Below are 20,374 nucleotides of genomic sequence, written 5' to 3' on the forward strand. Positions count from 1 at the left end.
AAGTCAAGGACTATTTGTATAATTCTAAGCACGTTTTTAAACAGATATTTCTATATTTTTCCAATAATGGTACCATAACAATGATTTAATTTTATGGTGCCTGAGAATATCTACATGTAACAATGTTAAATTTGCTTAAAATAATGTTTTATCCCAAGGATTCTTGTGGGCTAACCATACTTAAGTAATGATAATAACATACAAGATAAGATTGTTGCCCTTTAAGAATTCAACATAAATATGGAACAAGTGAATAGAAGAATAGAATTCAGGTTACATACGGATATAATAAAATATCAGTGTTTTGTTGTGCTGACTTATAAATACCAAATGTAAAATAGTGAACTTAACATGTCTTAACTTCTGCTCCAATGAGAACCGAGTGTCAGATTCATGTTCTTATATAAATTTTAAAAATTCTGTTCTGAAACCAGTAGCTTTATGCTTGACCTGACACTTTGCTCTTCATTCTGATCAATAATGCTAAATTGGAATGACAATGTTGTCTTACTTATTCTTTAAAATGTCAGTTACAGTGTTTTGTGCGCCAAAGGCAAGACAATGTACATTTGGAGAATATAAATGGAAAGGGGGAAAGTGCAGTTAGAATAATTGGAAATGTTGCATAAATATTTAAATGAGCATTTTACTGCAAGCAATGTATACAAGTTATATTCCTTTGTATAATCCCATCAGAACAGTAAAAATCAATGTGAAGCCTTACAAACTAAATTCCAGTAACATCTATCATTTTTGGCACTTAGATTCTTTATGTAACTATAGTGCTGAAAACTTTGATCTTCGTGTATTGCAGCATAATGCAAATTTGCATCACATGATCTTTTTGTAGGGCAGATAAATTGATTCATCTAGCACCAAAGAGCTTGAGTGTCTTTTTTTATTTTTTATTAATATTTATACATTTTAATTTTTTTTAAATAATGTTGCTTCATAAATGCTCACATACGTATTGTTTAGATGCTTTTAATTGCAGAAGCTTATCACAAAACAAGATGCACTATACATTGCCCCGGAAATATTCTCAGTATCCTAAACTGAAACACATTTAATTGCAAATTATCCAGGAGTTCCATAAGCAGAACAAGGATATTTTCCACTTTTGCTATTTTTGGTTCTTAATGTTGAAGCAGAATGCTGAAATAACAGAATCTGATGATTTTTGCATTAAGTAAATTGATTTGAAAGACTTAACTTTTTTTTTTTAACAATGTAAATGTGTTTTTATTTTCCATTTTCATTTTCGTACAGTCACATATATACTGTGCATAACCGGGGCCATATAACATTAAACAATAAACACACCCATTCCTCTTGTCAACAATACCCCCCAAAATAGAAACCCAATGTACCTCTTCGACCCTCCATACACCCTTTCTTTCGCCCCCCTCCAACTTTCCATCTTCCCTCCATCATTCCTCTCTACCCTACTTCCCCTCCCCCTCTACCACTCCTCTCTCCCGGTACACACCCTCCCTCCAATCCTCTCTCCCCCCCCCTCTCTACCCCTCTTTCTTCTATCCCTCTACTCCTCCCTTCGGTGTATTTCTACTATCTATTAATATATTCAGCTTGTCCTATTTTTACAGTGGAATTAAAGAGCAACAGTATACAAGTGCAGTCGCGTTACTTTGAATTCTAACACATACTATATATCCCCCCTAACACCCCACCTCCCTTCCCCCCCCCGACTTCCCAGAGCCTGTACATGGTATAGATTTTTAACAAACACAGTCTAAAATATATTAAGACAAAAGAAATAAAAAAAAGAAGTTAATAACATCTCTGCATTAAACTCAGCTTCTTCCTGTTGCACTAACTTTGAGCAGTTTAGATTATTCCTAATCTTAAGCATAGGCTATCTGGAATTTCTTAGTCCCGTATTTGTTTTGTATATAGTCAATCCATTTTTTCCAGTCTCGTTTATATCTCTCATTTGAATGGTCTTTAAGATATGCCGATATTTTAGCCATCTCGGCTAGGTTTGTAACTTTCAATGTCCATTCTTGAGTTGTAGGCAAGTCTTCCTTCTTCCAATATTGCGCCACCAACAGTCTTGCTGCCGTTATTAGGTGCAGAACCAAATTAGTCTCTACCGCTGTAAAGTCAGTACATATACCTAGTAAAAATAACCGAGGAGTAAACTTTATCCTTCTTTTAAAGATATTTTGCATAATCCACCACATTTTTATCCAAAATGCCTTAACCTTTTGACAAGTCCACCATATATGAAAATATGTAGCATCGAGAGAACCACATCTCCAACATTTAGGCTATACATTCGGATACATAGAAGCCAGCTTTTTAGGATCTAAATGCCATCTATAAAACATCTTATAAAATTTTTCTCTCAGGTTTTGTGCTTGTGTGAATTTCACATTTCTTACCCATATTCTTTCCCATGTGTCCAACATTATTGGTTCTTCAATATTTTGAGCCCACTTTATCATACAATCTTTAACAAATTCTGTTTCCGAATCCATCTGTATTAGTACATTATATATCCTCTTTATATGCATTAAACTTTGATCTCTTATTTCTCTAAAGAAATAATTGTAGAACCCCCCTTTCCAAAGTGAGAAGTTGTCTGTAGGTGGTTCTATCCTGTTTTTGTGCTATATTCATATTTTCAATTGCATGTCTAGGAATTGCCCACATGGGTAACTTGTCATTTAGTTTATATTGATATTTTTTCCAGACCCGCAGTAAAGCATTTCTTAAGATATGACTTTTAAAATTCTTATCCAATTTTTTGTTGAATAACAAGTAAGCATGCCAACCATATACCAGATTGTGTCCCTCGATATTCAGTATTCTATCGTTGATTAAATGGGTCCAATCACTAATTGCGGATAGCGCCACTGCATCATAATATAATTTTAGGTTAGGTAATTTCAAGCCTCCTCTCTCGCGTACATCTTGCATTATTTTCATCTTTACCCTCGGCTTCTTTCCGGCCCATACAAATTTGTTGATACCCTTCTGCCATTCTAAAAGATTCGCATCTTTTTTAAGTATAGGTAACATTTGAAAAAGAAATAAAATTTTTGGTAAGATGTTCATTTTCACTGCCGCTATCCTACCCAACAAAGATAAGTGCAATTTCTCCCATTTTTTCATCTCTATCTGTATACTCCGCCAAAGTGGTTCATAATTGTGCTTATATAATTTCCCGTTTGAGGCTAAAATATTAACCCCAAGATATTTGACTTTTTTGACTACCTCACATCCTAGCATCCCTCCTAGTTCTTCCTTTTGTTTAGTATTCATATTTATAGCTAATATTTTTGTTTTTCCTAAATTTATTTTAAAACCAGACACTTGACCATATTGATTAATCGTATTCATTAAAACCATACTAGATTCCTGCGGTTGTTCCAATATTATGACCAAATCATCCGCAAAAGCGCGGACTCTGTATTCTTGCTGCCTAATCTTGATCCCTTTTAGACCATCCAAGCCCCGTATTTTATTCAACAATACTTCCAAAGTGGGGACAAAGGACAGCCCTGTCTTGTACCTTTTCTGATTTGAAAAGGGTCTGTTAAACTTCAGTTGACTATGATTTGAGCTGTTTGCTGTTGGTATATTGCTTTAATTGACCGTAAAAAGCTATCTCCTATCTGCATTTTTTGCAATATCTTCAACAGAAATTGCCAGTTAACTCGATCAAAGGCCTTCTCAGCATCCAGAAATATGAACGCAGCAGGGATTTGGTTTTTCTTTCCCAAATATTCTAATGCATTAATAATTAGTCTAACATTACTCTTCATCTGTCTCCCCTGTATAAAACCTGTTTGGTCGGTATGTATCAATTGTTGAATAACCACCATTAACCTATTTGCTAGTATTTTAGTAAAAAATTGATATTAAATTTTAAAGACTAACTTCTATACATATTTTGAGCAGAATGTTGACAATATATTTGAAGTATTAACTTTTAAGAAAAATTAAAAATCTGATAACAAATTGAAAACTCTTGCTTTGAATAGCAAAGAACAGGCTGAGCTTGACCAGCAAGATATGGAAGATGTTGAAGAAGTAGAAGAGGAAGAATCTGGTGAGGATGCTAACAGTAAAGGTAACGACAGAAACAAATATGAGATCATTAAGTTTGTGACTACTGTAAATCCACATTTTCAAAGGTAATATGAGGCCTAATAAAGCAAACACCTATTAGTGATATGGGGGAACAACACCTTGGTAAATGCAATTGTTACCTTTTAAGTCATAGTCAAATATTTTCTAATTAATATTTGTGAAAAGTACTTTTTAAAGAGGTTTTCTATTGCAGCCTATATGGCTTTATTTTTAAATAAGCTGCTGTCAGCCTTATGAGGTAGACCAGACAGGAAGTATGAATAGATGAGCTTATTTTATTTTATTGTTATTTTAACAACATCTTGCAAGTCTGAAAGTACTTCTCTCCCCTGTCTAATTTACTACCCAGCCCATATTTATGCTCTGGGCGAGTTGTCTTATCTGACGATTCTCTTGGTTGTATCTCTTCCCTTGTCTCCCAAGGTCATTCCCACATATCATTAGACTTCCACTGAATAGAGTGGACCTTATTTTAGTGTCAATACACACAAGATTTCAGTCTTCATAATGAACACACACTAAATATAAATGCAAAATTTCTCATAAACATATAGTATTTTGTAGACTTAGTTTACTTTTGGGGTAACTCTATAGTTTGTTTTATGTTTTACTTGACAAAATAAAAGAAGCACGCTTAAATGCAAAAACTAGAAGATAGATAGTGGCTGGGAACATGTTTCCCAGATTTTTGATTGAAATATAGAAGTTGAAAACAAAAATTTGAAAGTACAGTATGCTTTGCAGGACAAAAGTAATAAGGATCAGATTTCTATTTTGCATTAGGAAATTAATAAATTGAATGTCTTAGAAAGGAAAATTAAATCCAATAATGAATGCAATATGAATAGTGAGAGTATAAATGAATTCTAACAATGTTTTCTTGACTTTAACCTCATGTCCTAATTTATTTTTGTTAGTATTTCTGACTTTTTGTACTTTATATCAGAGTTCCACAACCTATCCAGGTTGGTGGCCGGGAGGGGGGAAGAGAAGATGGTTTTGCAAGCACCTGTTGCTTGTGCAAGTGAGGCCATGAGAGCTCAGGAGTAATCCACCAGCCAGCCACTCATGGGGCCCAGTTGCGAATAGGCTGAAGCCCAGTAGTATGTTGCAGCCCACAAATTGGGGGTCCCTGATTTATATACACTGAAAAAGAAATATTGTAATAATATTTATACATTTATAATTTTTCAACTAGCCAGCAAAGTTTAAGAGACTTTATCCAAGTAATTTATTTTGCTGTTATTGTCTAGTAATGAATATAGCTGTTATATCTTAACTAATTAGCTTAAATCAATGATCAAATTGGGGACAATTATTTATGTTGTGTTATTTATTAAAACAAATACAAAGTTAACAGTATTTTATAATAAGAGTTTTAAAAAATATGGTTTGGTTTTCTTCAGCACGCCAACTAACTGTACAAATGATGCAGAATCCTCAGATTCTTGCAGCCCTCCAGGAAAGGCTTGATGGCTTGGTTGGAACGCCTACAGGATATATAGAAAGGTACATTACAGTTTATTATTTTACCATCTTATTGCTTGATAAGTTAATTTTTTGTGTGTGATACCATACACATAATCATTTGGCAAAATAATGTAAGGAATGTGTCTTATATGTGTAGTGAAATTGTGCAACTGGTTACAACAAAAATTGAGACTAGAATTAGTATTAGTTAAGGAAAACACTGGTTAAATGGGTCTCACACACTTTAATAACCTTTTTTGTCATGGTTAAGCAAATCTCTGCAGTTATATGATTCATGTGGTCTTTAAGAGAATCTGGCTTTCCCAATGAGTTTGTTTTCCTGAAGCCTGCTGGGAAGGTTGTAGGTAACAATCACATGACCCCAGAACTGCTATAACTACTTACATACATATTGGGTATCAAGCAACCAAATTTTGGCCCCATAATTATGGGGACACTTAGTTGAGAACTGGTTATGTTACATTTTTCAGTGCCATTATAACTTTGAACAGTCACTAAATGAATGGTTATAGACTATCTGCAATCTGTTTCAGAGAATGTCAGTTGGTCCTACCTGAACTGCATGTCTCAAGGGTGGGTGTGGGAGCAGTCACTGTGTGGGTATTGTTACGGCCCAATTGCCTGGAGACTGAGGAAATCTGAGGTCACACCCCCTGTTCCTCCTGGAGACTCCCCAGATTAACTGATGGTTCGGAAGAAGTAGGACCAACTGACAGTCTCCAAGGTGGGGCGTGGGAGGAGTCACTGTGGGACATACCCAAGCTAGATGTCCATGGGAGGGATTATTGGTCCTGAGTTTCCTGAGTGTCCAGGACACCCTGAAGAACCCGCCTCCCGAAGGATGCCGAGGCATAGGTATCTAGCCGGTAATGTTTGATGAATGGTGAAGGAGAGGACCAGGCTGCAGCTCTGCAGATGTCCTCGATGGGGGCCTGGGTGGACTAGGCCGCTGAGGTGGCTGCACTCCTGGTGGAGTGTGCAGTAATGCCCTGTGGCACGGGCAGCCCTCGGGCCTCGTAGGCCTTGGAGATTGCCAGCCTAATCCACCTGCTGATGGTGGTAGGCAAGACCTTGGTGCCTTTGGCAGACATGTGGTAGGAGACAAAGAGTGCCTCCGACCGTCTGAAGGGGGTTGTGCGCTTTAGGTAAATGCGCATGGCCCTTACGTCTAGGCGATGCCAGGACTTCTCCCTCTCGGAGGAAGGGTGAGGGCAGAAGTCTGGGCGAATGATCTCTTGTCCCCTGTGGAAGGGGGAATTGACCTTGGGCATGAAAGCTGGGTCAAGTCTGAGGACCACTCTGTTATTGTGAAAAGTACAGAGGTCGGCCCTAGAAGAAAGAGCGTTAAGCTCGGAAACCCTCCTGGCCGAGGTGATGGCCACAAGGAAGACAACCTTGAGGGTGAGAAGTTGAAAGGTAACTTCCCTAAGGGGTTCGAAGGGTGGCTCCAGGAGTGCCTGGAGAACCGTGGGAAGATCTCAGGTGGAAAACAGGTGGACCACCGGAGGCCGGAGGTTAGCCGCTGCCCTAAGGAATCTCTTGATGACTGGAACCTGGGAGAGGGACTGTGAGCCCTCCCCTCGGAGGATGGTGGCTAGAGCTGATACCTGTCTGCGTAGAGAGTTGTGAGCCAAACCTTTATCCAAGCCATCCTGGAGGAAGTCCAGGACCTGAGGGACGGAGGCTGATGAAGGCTCTACCTGCCTGGGTTGGCACCAGACGGCGAAGGCGGCCCATGTCGCGTCATAGATGTGGGTAGTGGATCTCCTTCTGGAAGCCTCCAGGGTGTTGATGACTCTAGAAGAGATCTGGGACACCCTCAATTGCTCCCGCTCAAGTGCCAGGCGGTTAGATTGAGCCACTCCGGGTCTGGGTGGATCAGACTCCCGTGGAGCAGCTCTACCCTCTCCTGTGGGAGACGTCAAGGGGGAAGGACTGACAACTCCACCAGATCCGCGAACCAGGGTCGCCGTGGCCAGTGAGGGGCTACCAGAATGATCTCTGCCCTCTCTGCCACTAGCTTCCTCACGGCCCCTGGTATGAGAGGGAGCGGGGGAAGGCGTACAGGAGGCCTGCCGGCCACCTGCAACGTAGTGAGTCGGTGTCCACCGCCCCCCGGGTGGGAAACCGGGATATGAACTTCGGAACCTGTGTGTTCGATGGAGTGGCGAAGATGTCCACCGTCGGATGACCGAACCTCTGGCTGATCTTGGCAAAGGTGCTGGGATGAAGTTGCCACTCCCTGTGGTCCATCGTCTCCCTGCTGAGCCAGTCTGCCTGTTGGTTGTCCACTCCGGAGATGTGCTCCGCTCGAATCGACAGGAGGTTCCGCTCCGCCCAGCACTCCAGGTGTTTTGCCTCGTCGCGAAGAGCCACGGAGTGAGTGCCCCCTTGCTTGTTGATGTGAGCCTTTGCCGCCACGTTGTCCGTGAGAACCAGTACGTGCTTCCCGGTGACCGTCTGCTTGAACCGGCGCAGGGCTAGGTGGATTGCCCTTAGCTCCAGCCAGTTGATGTTCCTCCGCAGGTCCGTTGGTGTCCACCGGCCCTGGGCCAGCTGGGACTGTAGGTGGGCTCCCCAGCCGAACAGACTTGCACCTGTGGTGAGGACCAGCTTGTCCGGTTCCCTGAACAGAAACCCCTTCTCCAGAGAGGAAGGCCTCCACCAGCGAAGGGAGAGCAGTACCTGCGGGGTCACTAGAACCTTGAAGCTGGCATCGGATGTTCCGTTCCTCTGGTGGAGAAGTAGGAACCACTGCAGGTCTCTGGCATGGAGGCGTGCCCAGGGGACGATCCCAATGCAGGAGATCAGCTTCTCGAGGAGCCTGGAGAGAAGTGCTACGGGAACAGATCGGAGCCTGCGAATCTCCTGGACCAATTCCACGATGCTGTCCCCACGCTCCTGGGATAGGAAGACCCTACCCTCCACTGAATCTATAATGGTACCCAGATGTTAGAGCCTGGTGGAGGTAGTTAGGTGGCTCTTCAGGGCTGCTAAGGTACTGATGGTGGTAGCTAAATTCCTCTCTGCGCAGGGAGCTGAGGGGGCTAGGACTAAGATGTCATCTAAATAACAATGTAATCTGACCGGAAGGGAACGGAGGTAGGCCGCGGCCATTACCTTGGTGAAGGTTCTGGAAGCAGAGGCCAGACCGAAGGGAAGGACCCTGTATTGGTAATGGTCCCTCTGGTAGGAGAACCTGAGAAACCTGCGATGGTCGGGGGCGATCATAATGTGGAGGTAGGCCTCCGTGAGATCGATGGAGGCTAGGAAATCCCCCTCCCTGACCCCTTCCAAGATGGATTTGAGTGAGGCCATCTTGAACTTCCAGTAGACTATCCTGGAGTTCAAGAGCTTAAGGTCTAAGATGGCTCTCCATCCCCCTGAACCTTTGCAGACTAGGAAAAGGTGTGAGTAGAAACCTGATCCCTTCTCCTCCTCCGGGACCGGCTCTATGGCACTATTGTCCAGGAGGAGGTGGATGGCTTCGCGCATGAGAGCGTGTTTAGCGGAAAGATGCGGAATCTACTGGGCGGAAGAGACCGGAACTCCAGGTGGAGTCCCACCTTGATGGTTTGGAGGACCCAAGCATCTGAGGTGATGCCTTCCCAGTGAGCTGTGAAAAAGGAAAGGCGACCGCCGATGGGTAGATTCGATCCTGAATCACTTACCCCTGCGGAAGGAGCGGCCTCCCCCTCCTTGAAAGGGCCGCTTGCCGGCCTGTTGGGGTCTGAACCTCTCTCTGGAGAACTGCCTGTCCCCCTGTCTGGAGTACCTGGGTGCAGAGTACCTGTGAGTCTGGTTGTCCTGTTCCGGCGGTCGGTACGAAGCACTTCTGGCGTATGGCGCCGCTCAGTGGTCTGTTCATCTGGTGGTGGACGGGAAGACCTTCCTTTTATTCTTATCCTCGACGAGGATGAAGTCCAGAGCGGGTCCAAAGAGCTTGTCTCCTGTGTCACCTCCGCCAGGGGCCACTTTATCCGGAAATCAGCCTGCCAATGACGAAGCCATAGAAGGCGTCTAGACGCCACAGAAGATGATAGAGCCCTGGAGGAATACTTTACTGCATCCAGGGTTGTGTCGGCTGAGAACTGGGTCGCCGCTAGCAGCTTCGTGATGTCCTGTTGAAGTCTTACGTCTGAGGCCAGCGTCCTGTCCCGGATCTGCTCCAGCCACAAGATGGCGGACCTATTAAAGAAGGATGTGGTCGCCACCGCCCTGATGGCCCACGAAGCGGCCTGGAAGGTCTTACGCATGACCAGCTCCGCTCTCCTGTCTTCTGCCTTCAGACAGGTGGAGATGTCTCCTGTTACTACGGAGGAAGCGGAGGCCAAGGCTGCCACCGGAGCGTCCACGGAGGGCATTTCAAAGCTTGCGTGAAAGCTGGGTTTAAATTGTAGAACTTACAGTCATTGTTCCCAGGGGTGGGGAAGGACCCTAACTTGGTCCACTGAGACTTGAACGCCTCCATGAAAAGGTCTGGAGTTGGAATCTCCTCCTTCTCCACCGGGGGCCTGTGAAAAGGGCCCTGCTTCTTTTCCCCACTAGTGCTGGGGGTGGGGTTCTGGCTAGCCTCTGGAGGAGGCTCCAGGTCTGCTGTGGCCCTAGCCTTGCACAGAAGGGAACTGAATGACGAGGGGGAAAACAACCCTGCAATGTAGGAGACTTCTGAGGGAGATGGATCCTCATCTTCTGAAAACCCCAAATCCTTCTGCTCCGCCCCCCCTGACTCTGATCCCTCGCTGGCAGTGGAAGGTGATGAGGCTCGGGGGTCCCTGGGGGGTGGAGAGTCTGGCCTGGCTGTGTGATCCCGTGGGTCCCCACGGGTAGACCGGGGCCTGGCTACCTGAAACTGGTGCTGTACGCCTGAGGAAATGCCATCTGCAATCGCCTTAGCCAGCACAATCTGGAATCCCTCGGGCAGTTCTGGGTAGGCAGGGGAAAGGGTAGGAGGTTCCCTGTAGTCCCTGCGTTCTGGGGCCTGAGGGGCCAAATGATGCAATCCCTAGCCCTCCTGTTGGTCGCCCTGGTAGATAGGGCCTCCTGCCTAGGCCTCTCCCAGAGGATTTGGAAGAACACTTCCTAGGGGATGATCTCCCCCGGGGCCTACCCCCTTGGAGGTTCCCTCGCCCGGATCAGCAGGCCCTAGAGAGCTGGGAGCCCTGGCTCCCTTCCTCCTCGTGGCATCCGCCATCGCAGTACTCATTGTGAGTCTTTCTCTCTCTTTTTCTACCTCCACAAGGCCTCTGCTTGCCGATCCGGTGCTCCTCTGGGCTCCTGCGGGTCAATCAGAGGCTGCTGCACCGCCTGCACTGGGCCTCCACCGATGGCCGAAGGAATCGGGCCTGAAGAAGCTTTCCTCTGAGGTGCTGGTGAGCTGGGAGACTGCAACAGTCTCCTTAGTGCTCTGCGCGTGTGCGCCCACGAATCCAAGATGGTGACCGCCGACCATGCAGTCCGTGCCTAGAGCGGTTCCTGCTGAGCCGCTCCTTCCTCTTCTCGCTGCCCTCGGAGTCTTTGTAGCTCTGATGGCTTCCTCTTCACCTCCGGAGGGCAGCTGTTGCCACGCCTGGCGTCTTGCACCCCCCCTTCACCGGGAGCCGGTACTGCGGGGCATGCAAATCTGCACGAGCGCGGATTGCGCCTAGGCAGGCAGGAAAGGGCGCGAAATTCGAGGTAGGAGAGATGGAAAAAATCTTTAAAAGTAGAATAAGGCTGTAGGAAAATCCTGTGGATGCAAAAGGGAGAAAAAGTCTACAAAAAAATCCTAACTAACACTATTCACTGGAGAGTCACTGAATAGCTCCTGTTAGGCCAAAGACTGAGGTTAATCTGGGGAGTCTCCAGGAGGAACGGGGTGTGACCTCAGATTTCCTCAGTCTCCAGGCAATTGGGCCGTAACAATACCCACACAGTGACTCCTCCCATGCCCCACCTTGGAGACGCTGTCATAATTGATGGCTTAGAAAAGAACAGTCTGCAGTACTATTCAAGCTTTCTTAGAAAAAAGTATTTAACAGTGAGAATTTTTAGTTATCTATATATCTGTGATGGTGAACCTATGGCACGTGTGCCACAGGTAGCACGGAGAGCCCTCTCTGGGGCACGCCAGCCATTGCCCCAGCCCAACTCCACTGTGCATGCACGCCTGCCTCCCACCAGCCAGCTGGTCTTCAGGTTTCTGCCGTGCATGCATGGGGGCAGGGCACATACATGCAGGGCTTTCGGCATGCAATGACAAAAAGGTTAGCCCTCACTGCTATATAGGATTCCACTAATAATGTTGAGAAGAAAAGTATGTGGTTTTCTTTATGGAAGGTAGTGGGGAGCATATAAAAATAAGACAATTATAAGTTTGTACAATCTATAATTAAATGCCGTTATATGACTGCTTCCTGTTTTCTTTGACTTTTGTAGAACATAATGTTCTTTGAAATTTTTATTCTGCTTTGCTGTTTCTGTAGCTTTACTTGAAATAGAAAAATGTTATTCATTTTGGCAATATGAATATGTATGATAGTATGAGAAATAGTATCAGTGTTTCTCAAAATGCAGACATTCCATAATACTTTGTATTTAAGAAATGGATGTAATTGCTGCTTTGTCCAGATCCATATTCTGCTTATATTATAGCCAGTGCAGTAGCTTTATTAGGCAGTTCAAGTATAAATAATGGGTAGCACATCTTTATCCATCAGGAGGCTCATTCTCTTCAGGATTGAGTGTTGAGAGTCGAGTACTTCTAGGCTTTCTGGCTGTTTCTTAATTTATCCCTTCTTTCTTTATTCTAACTCCAAAATCTTAAAAGTGCTAAGTGATAATATAACATTTCCCCAAACCTTTAATTCATTCTTACACCACCAAGTTGTCTCTCTTTACTCTGTTTTCATAATCTGTTGCCCTTTTTAATGAGAATCAATTGGAGAGAATTGCTATTTCAAGATATGCAAGGCTAATATATTAATAAAATAGTAAGGAAAATATAGTTGTGGAACTGCCTATTTGAATTAAAGATGAAGAGCAGCACTAAGGTATGGCCCTATTGGTCAGAATGAGGTAGTTCTAGACTTGTCCTGATTTAAATCATGGATGGCTACTCCTATGATTTGTTATTGTGCTGGACAATTTACTCATACATACCATAATAGCCGTCTATGTTTCCTTCCCTCAGATAAAGTCAGCCTCAGATAAAGTTGTTCTGGAAACTTTTCTCAAGTGTGACAATTATATAATAATGTAAAACTGTTATACTACAGTTGACCTTATCTGAGAGTCCTAGAAGCAATGTCTGAAAGATTGGACTAAGACATCTTAGCTAAAATAGGCTGTTTTAGGTTGTGTGTGTTGAAATATATATTTTCCTATCTTTTTTTTCTCCGTGCTGCAAATAATCTTTTTAAAAATTCTTTATCCTGACTTCTTTTTCATATGCAGCTCAAGGTATTAAACATACCAATACTCTTCCCTGATCCTTTTTGCCAACAACAATTTGAGTTATTTTCTCTCAGACCAACCCGTCTCCTAGAAATCATAGAATCCTAGCATGAGAAATAGCTGAAGTAGGATGACAAAATATAGAATCAACAGAAATAATCAAGTCTCCTCCAATTGTTTCCTATTGTCAAGGAATTGGAAGCTGTTTATTTGAACATATCCATTTGTGCATGACATGTTTTGATCTTTATAGATTACTTTGCTGGCCATAATTGATCTCAGAAGTGCTGTGATCTTTCTTTCTTTCTTTCTTTCTCATAGTATATTTAAGTAACCTCTGCTAATCTGAAAAGTCCTTAATCCAAGATCAGTAAGTTCTTTCTGGGTTTAATGATGCTGCTTTCAATGAAATACTATACTTTTTGAGAAGTTTCAGAACCTTGATTTTTATTACAAGTAACTGAATACTAAAAATTATGTGGTGTGTCAGCTATGCCAGTTTGAAAATAGTTAAATTAATAAGAATAACACAGAGAACTGTATTTAATATTTTGCATGTTCACTTGACGTTAAAATATTTTTCAGGCATATTTTACATGTCTTAACTGAACAGTTCTGATGTAATTGTTTACATGTAGGATATACATTTCTTAACAGAATCAATTCAAGCCAAGCATTATTTCCCTCCTTCGAAGATTCTAGCCTTAGAACCATCTACTAAAATCGTTCTAAAATTGCAGACATAGCTTTTCTGAAGAAATACTTCCATTTTCTTAAGATCTTGTTATTTTAACTTGTTTTACTTATCCCCTTCATCCTATGTCTCTATTTAATTTTCATTAGAGATATACCTTCTTGCTGTATTTATCACACTAAAAGCATTTTGCTTTGTTATGCAACTTTATTACTTCTCTGCCTTTTTCCTCTGAGGAGTGTAATTAGCTGGTGCACTTAGGACTAAATAGAAAATATTACAGAATTCTTTCTACAGTTGAAAGCTTAGTTGTATAAAACATTGCATGTTGAGTGGTATTTGATTCCTTTCCTTAAGGGGTTTATAAAAATGATTCTGTGATAGGGAGAGGGCTATTCTGCATTATGATTTTTAATTGGACCTGTAGCTTTTTTGTAATCCTATTTATAATTTAAATGCTATGGATTCCTACTTTTACAGGTAGGAATGCAGGTTTGGTAGCCCCTTTTTATAAACTATTGGCCAAATTTTGGTGGGCATTCTATTGAAAAACTGGGATTTAAATGTCTTCTTAAAATATACTTCCACAGACCAAACAAAAACAAAAAAAACATAGAATCTGCTGAGGTGTCTTAAATGTTTCTGTTCCCAATATTGAAGCTCTAGAAATTGGCAGCTTTTTATCATGAAAGAGTATGGCTGCATATGTTCATTAGGAAAATGAAGATTGTCATGTTTGAACATGAAGAACACTATCCCCAATTATGTTGATAAATGTAATATGAAAAAATATTCTGAGTAGAATACATTGGAACTATTTCTTCCAATATGATCCAGCTTGCACAATATTTAAACAATATTAGAGAAATCCAATTGTTTCATGAGGGATTTTGCTAAAAAATAATTTTTAATTTTACAGTTTATGTTTTGCTAACAAATATATTTAATATATATTTGATAAGAATAAACAAATTTTATATATATATATATATATATATATATATATATATATATATATGTATATGTATATGTATATGTATATGTATATGTATGTATATATGTATATATGTATATATGTATATATGTATATATGTATATATATATATAAAATATGAAAACAAATTTGGTATACTCCTTTTTTCTCTAGTTAAATCATTTTGTGAGACACCCTCTGGCATACATGCCCTACCTTTTGGGATTATGAATCAATGGTGAAAAATAGTCATAAATAATATATTTTAGATAACCAAGGGAAAATATTATATGAATTCCACAACAATAAACACAAGTGTTATTACTATAGATTTAGGACAAAAAGTTCTAAAAAGTTCAGAATTATGAAATATTAATAAATAAACAATTACAGAAAGGAATTTTGATCAGTGACTCACAAATCAGTGCTTATTAGTTTGCTTCTTACTGAGTTATCAGTAAGTTATCAGTTACTGAGTACAGGAGCATGGATCCATGAATCAAGTTTTGTTACCAGTTTGCATATTTAGGTTTGCTCCATGAACTACAGAGATGACCACAATTGGGTCCAAAATTTCCATTGCTAAGCAAGACAGTTCAGTGAGTTTTACTCCATTTTACAACCTTAACAAATCTTGTCACTGTTGTTAAGTGAATCATTGCAACTGTTAAGTGAATGTGGCCTCCAGTTTGACTTTGCTTGTCAGAAGGTCACAACAGGTACTCCCGAGATAATGCAACTGTCATAAATACATGCCAAGCATCCAAACTTTGACCACAGGTCTGTGGGGATGCTGCAGTGGTCAAAACTCTGAAAATTGGTCATCAGTCACTTTTTTCAGTGCAGTTGTAACTTCAAATGATCACTAAATGAACGGTTGTAGGTGCAGGACTATATATAGAGGAACACTGCTCTTTCCTCCGTAAAAATACTCTTAAGAGCAAAATATTCTCACTTTCAGTTTTTCCTAATATGTCTCTAAGTTACATTGCTATTTGAACTCTTGATTTTTTTTGAAAAGGAATTGTATTTTAAAATGTTATCCACTACAAACCATTACTATCTGAGTTTTCCTGTTTGTGGATTTTAAGAGAAGTAATCTTGGCAATTAAATTGAAAAGTAGAGAAAAGTATAATTATTACCTAATAATTGAAAAGTAGAGGAAAGTATAGCTTTCAAGTATAGCTATGTAATCAGTATATGTATGCATTGAATAAATATTTTAACTGATTATAGGATTAGTAAGAATGTTAATCATAAGCAGCACTTCTGTAGCATTAACATAGCATCCTATCATAATATTTTATGATAAAGTATATTTATGTCGTTTAAGTTGAAATAACTTAAAATTTAAACAGTGAGAGAGAAAAATTTTGAATTTGTTACTTTGTTGAAATAATAAACAAGATAAAATGTGTTAATAGAATAGTAAGGTTAATATTTAATGTGTATTTAATAAAACTATGTAAAGATAATAGATAACTGCTTAATCTCAATTTTTAAGTCCTATAGTAAGTAAAATGAAGCTAAGTTTCTAATTTTTTTTTCTGCAATTGTGCTAATGAATGGTATGTCACTATACTATTTTTGTATAATGTCAATAGTTCTAGTTTTGCATTGCTACAATTATAGATTTCAACCAACATATTTATTGACATTTTTATTTTTAAATGAATTATTGTTAGTGTAATCATACAATACACTTCCACTCTCCACAGCTTGCCTAAAGTAGTTAAGAGACGAGTAAATGCACTCAAGAATCTTCAAGTTAAATGTGCACAGATAGAAGCAAAGTTTTATGAAGAGGTTCATGAACTGGAAAGAAAATATGCTACCCTTTATCAGCCCTTATTTGACAAGGTAATCTTTATGATTTTACTACATAATGTTGAAAGTGGGAGTGCCTGAAGTTCATGTAGATTTTCTAATTTTGCAGTTTTTATTTCCAAAAAGAATTGTGCTTTACCGCCTTATAAAAGGTATTGGGTCATATTAACATGGTAATTGAAAGAATGATGGTTTGATCTTCCAGAGAAGTGAAATAATCAATGCTGTTTATGAACCCACTGAAGAAGAATGTGAGTGGAAAACAGACGCGGAAGAAGAAATTTCAGTGAGTACCTGTATGTTACTGGAAATAGACTTAAAGGACAGTCCTGCCCTCTTTCATGGAATGTCTAATAGGAAGGTAGTCTAAAGCCTTTTTGTGTTTGCATTATGAAGCAGAAGGGATGGAAGAATGGATTTTTGTTTCTTTTGATATTGTTCGTTATTCAAATTCTCTCCCATTGAAACTAACAGGAGAGAAGTGAATTAGATTAGATTAAAACCAATTGAAACTTACATATGGTGGTAAAATTAGTTTTGCATTCAGGCATGGTCTTTAGGGACCTCCTGTTTTTTATTGTATTCATAAATATAAAGATAAGAATTAAGAAAGTTACTGCAAAATGGGGAATCTGGAGTCTTGAGTTTTTTCATATTGGCTTTTGGGATGGAAAATTTCTGGTCCTCTCAACAACAGTGGAAAAACATGTAGCCTAAAAGTAAGGACATTGTAGTTCATTGTCTGGTATATAAATATACTTTATAAACAGTTTTGAAACTATATATAAATATTTTAAATAAGTGAAATAATTGAATGTTCACCCAATTTTTGTAGCTGGCTGTATACCACTAAATTTGATAGGTATTTAGCGCTCAAATATTAGAAAGATTAACTTATTAATTTTAACAAGGAGGAAATGAAAGAGAAGGCCAAGCTTGAAGAGGAGAAAAAAGATCAAGAAAAAGATGATCCTAAAGGAATTCCTGAATTTTGGCTGACAGTATTCAAAAATGTTGATTTACTCAGTGATATGGTTCAGGTAAGGGAATAAACTTAATTATTTGAAATATTGGTGATAAACTAAACTTTAAGAATTAGAATATCTTATTCAGAACTAGGTAGCACGGACATCATTAAAATATTTCTTCTTGGCTGTAGCTTTATTTTGTGCAATGTTCCATCAGTAATCCTTTCTGGGATTCTTCAGTCTCATATTTGGTAGAAATACAGTACTAAGTATATAATAAATTTCCTTATTTCTGCAGAAGTCTTTTTTATGTTATATGGAAATAAATACTTCCATGATAAATATATATTATTACCGGTACAACCTATGAAACTAACAATAAAATGGTTTAATGTTAAATGTAATCTGCTAATCTTGATTTTCCTCTATTGTATTATCATATTATTTCCTACTTTGTAATTGCATTAAAAGTATAAAAAGCATTGCCTAGGTATTGAAATTTTACTTTACATGTATAGGAACATGATGAACCTATCCTGAAGCATTTAAAAGATATTAAAGTGAAGTTTTCAGAAGCTGGAGAACCCATGGTAAGCTTGTATTGTTAAAAATAATAAAGCAGCTAAAATATTCTTCTATTTAGATTATGATTAAATTTTTATGCTAATCGACTCTCAATGGCAAGGATGAAAAAAACCAGACAGGAAAGAAAGAGAAACATGCCACACCATTTAGGAGAACACATTAATCCTTGTCAACAAGATATGAGTGATGAACCAGGTCTTTATAGCCCTCCAAAACACTAGCAAGCTGGGGCTATTTGCATCTGCGGAGTGGGGACCCATTCCAAAGGGCAGGTGCTATTAATAGAGAACGTGTGTTTCTTGAGTCACAATAGATCGTACATGACCTGTGTGACTTCATAGCAAAATTAAACACTGAAGATATGTGTAACAATTTGATATTTCATAACAGTAAAAACTTCTTTTGGACTAACACCTAAATTAAAATGTTAAGTAATCAGAAATGGCTGTCTCTAATGACCACCCCATTAATTATTATATCAGTTTAAAGCAAAAGACTGTTTTTAACTAAGATTCCCAAATTACTGAAACTTTTTAATCTTCAGCCCATAAGGATGCCTGAAAAGGAAAATTTTAAAGAATTTATTTAAAGTTCACTGCCTAGTTAAGCATATTCAGTTAATTTATTTTGGTGAGAGTTCTATTGAAGTTATACCATAGGGAATTCTTCAGAGCAAGTTCTCTAAAAGGAAGAAATTAATAACAAATATAATACTAGTATTTTTTTTTAGATTACACAGAGGGGAGAAATATTTCTTTAATAGATACAGAATTCATATTCAGCCATAATTGTCAGCCTGTTGTGGCGTTTGGAGAAATGAAGAGGAAGATGGACTTTATGTTTCTTGAAGTGCAGAGTATTGTACAAAATAATATAAAAGTTGTCAACCTCCCTTAATTTATGGCTGTTGGTTGTATTTGCTTGGATTGATTAAAATTACAGTTTAACAGCATTAAGAACTGATAACTTCAAAGGCAGAATTATTGATCTTTTAGATAAAAAAATAAAATTAGTAGAGAATGTAATGGAGTTTAGCTTTGTGGTTCAGATTATAATTATGTATACTTATTCTGACTTGTACTTTTTCAAAGACTTTTACTTTAGAATTCCACTTTGAACCCAATGAATTTTTTACAAATGAAGTAGTAACAAAAACATACAGAATGAGGTCAGAACCTGATGATTCTGATCCTTTCTCCTTCGATGGACCAGAAATTATGGGCTGCACAGGGTAAGTGTAATTTTGTATAATAAGTGGTCAAGAAATATATGTCAATAAATATGTAAAGTAAATAAACAATGTATTTTAAATAAATACAGGTAGTCCTTGGCTCATTCATTCAGTGTCTTCAAAATTGTAATGGGGCTGAACAGGTTCTTGTAGTTTCAGTCATTGTAGTGTCCATTGTCACTGATTGTGATCTAGGTTCTTAGTGCCCAGACTGCTGTTAATAACATTGAGCTGAGGTTATGTGATTGTGATTTCCAACATTCCCTGCTGGATTTCCACAGAGTCAGTGGGGAAGCCACTAGGAAGTTGTGGTCTCACTTAATGATGGCAGCCAGGCCTGACAGAACTGCCTTTACTGACATAGTCATGTGACATTATGCTTTATGACCACCTAGCTTAAAACTTAAAATCCAATTGCTGTCAAGTCAAGGACTATTGTAAATTAATTATATACAGGGAGTTTTCGTTTACCAGTTATCTCATTCAGTGACCATTTAAGGTACATTTGTGCCGTTTTCAGTCATGTAATTGCCATTACATTCAGTACACTTTGTACTGTGTATGACTTACTGTTTTTCTTACCCCTCATCTTTGCAGACAATTGGAGAGGAAAGAATTACAAGAAAGTAAGCAGACACACAATAGGGAATACATAATGAAAGTGATGTGCTGGCAGCCAGAAGCTCACTGCACAATCAACTCAGTGTATTCCCCGTTGTGTGCTTGCTTACTCTCTTGCATTACCTTCTTTCCCCATCTCTCTGCTTTGCATTGGTGATGAGGACAAGAGAAAAAAAAACTAAAATATATGATGTAGAAATTAATTTAACCATTGTTTCTATTGACCCATTAACTGTTATCTTAGCCAGAAACTATGTGAGTGTTCAAAGGATATAAGCTAAACTCAAAGATCAAAGGTTGCAATTTTATATACAGGTAGTCCTCAACTTATGACTGGTTACTTAATGACTGTTGATAACAATTTACGTTTTTTGCCAGAAACAGGAATTAACCTCTACTTTTCACGAAAAATGCCCATTGAGCGTACTTA

The 20,374-nt window shown here is 39.4% G+C and overlaps 1 protein-coding gene across 4 annotated transcripts in view; it reads left to right on the top strand.

Moving 5' to 3' along the window:
- Positions 1 to 20,374, top strand: part of NAP1L1 (nucleosome assembly protein 1 like 1) — a 49,523-nt gene that overhangs the window by 11,524 nt on the left and 17,625 nt on the right. For 2 of the 4 annotated variants that reach the window (XM_014067526.2, XM_014067527.2), the window contains exons 3-9: positions 4,011 to 4,099; positions 5,526 to 5,628; positions 16,431 to 16,572; positions 16,745 to 16,825; positions 17,451 to 17,579; positions 18,026 to 18,097; positions 19,184 to 19,323. In XM_014067526.2, the coding sequence (XP_013923001.2) occupies positions 4,011 to 4,099; positions 5,526 to 5,628; positions 16,431 to 16,572; positions 16,745 to 16,825; positions 17,451 to 17,579; positions 18,026 to 18,097; positions 19,184 to 19,323 (756 nt within the window). The remainder of the gene's footprint in view (positions 1 to 4,010; positions 4,100 to 5,525; positions 5,629 to 16,430; positions 16,573 to 16,744; positions 16,826 to 17,450; positions 17,580 to 18,025; positions 18,098 to 19,183; positions 19,324 to 20,374) is intronic. The other 2 variants (XM_014067530.2, XM_087723419.1) reach the window with 2 other exon arrangements.

This window comes from Thamnophis sirtalis, unplaced genomic scaffold, assembly GCF_051295495.1.
Source record: "Thamnophis sirtalis isolate CommonGarterSnake01/CBP01778 unplaced genomic scaffold, rThaSir2_p1.2 scaffold_9, whole genome shotgun sequence".
NCBI lineage: Eukaryota > Metazoa > Chordata > Lepidosauria > Squamata > Natricidae > Thamnophis > Thamnophis sirtalis.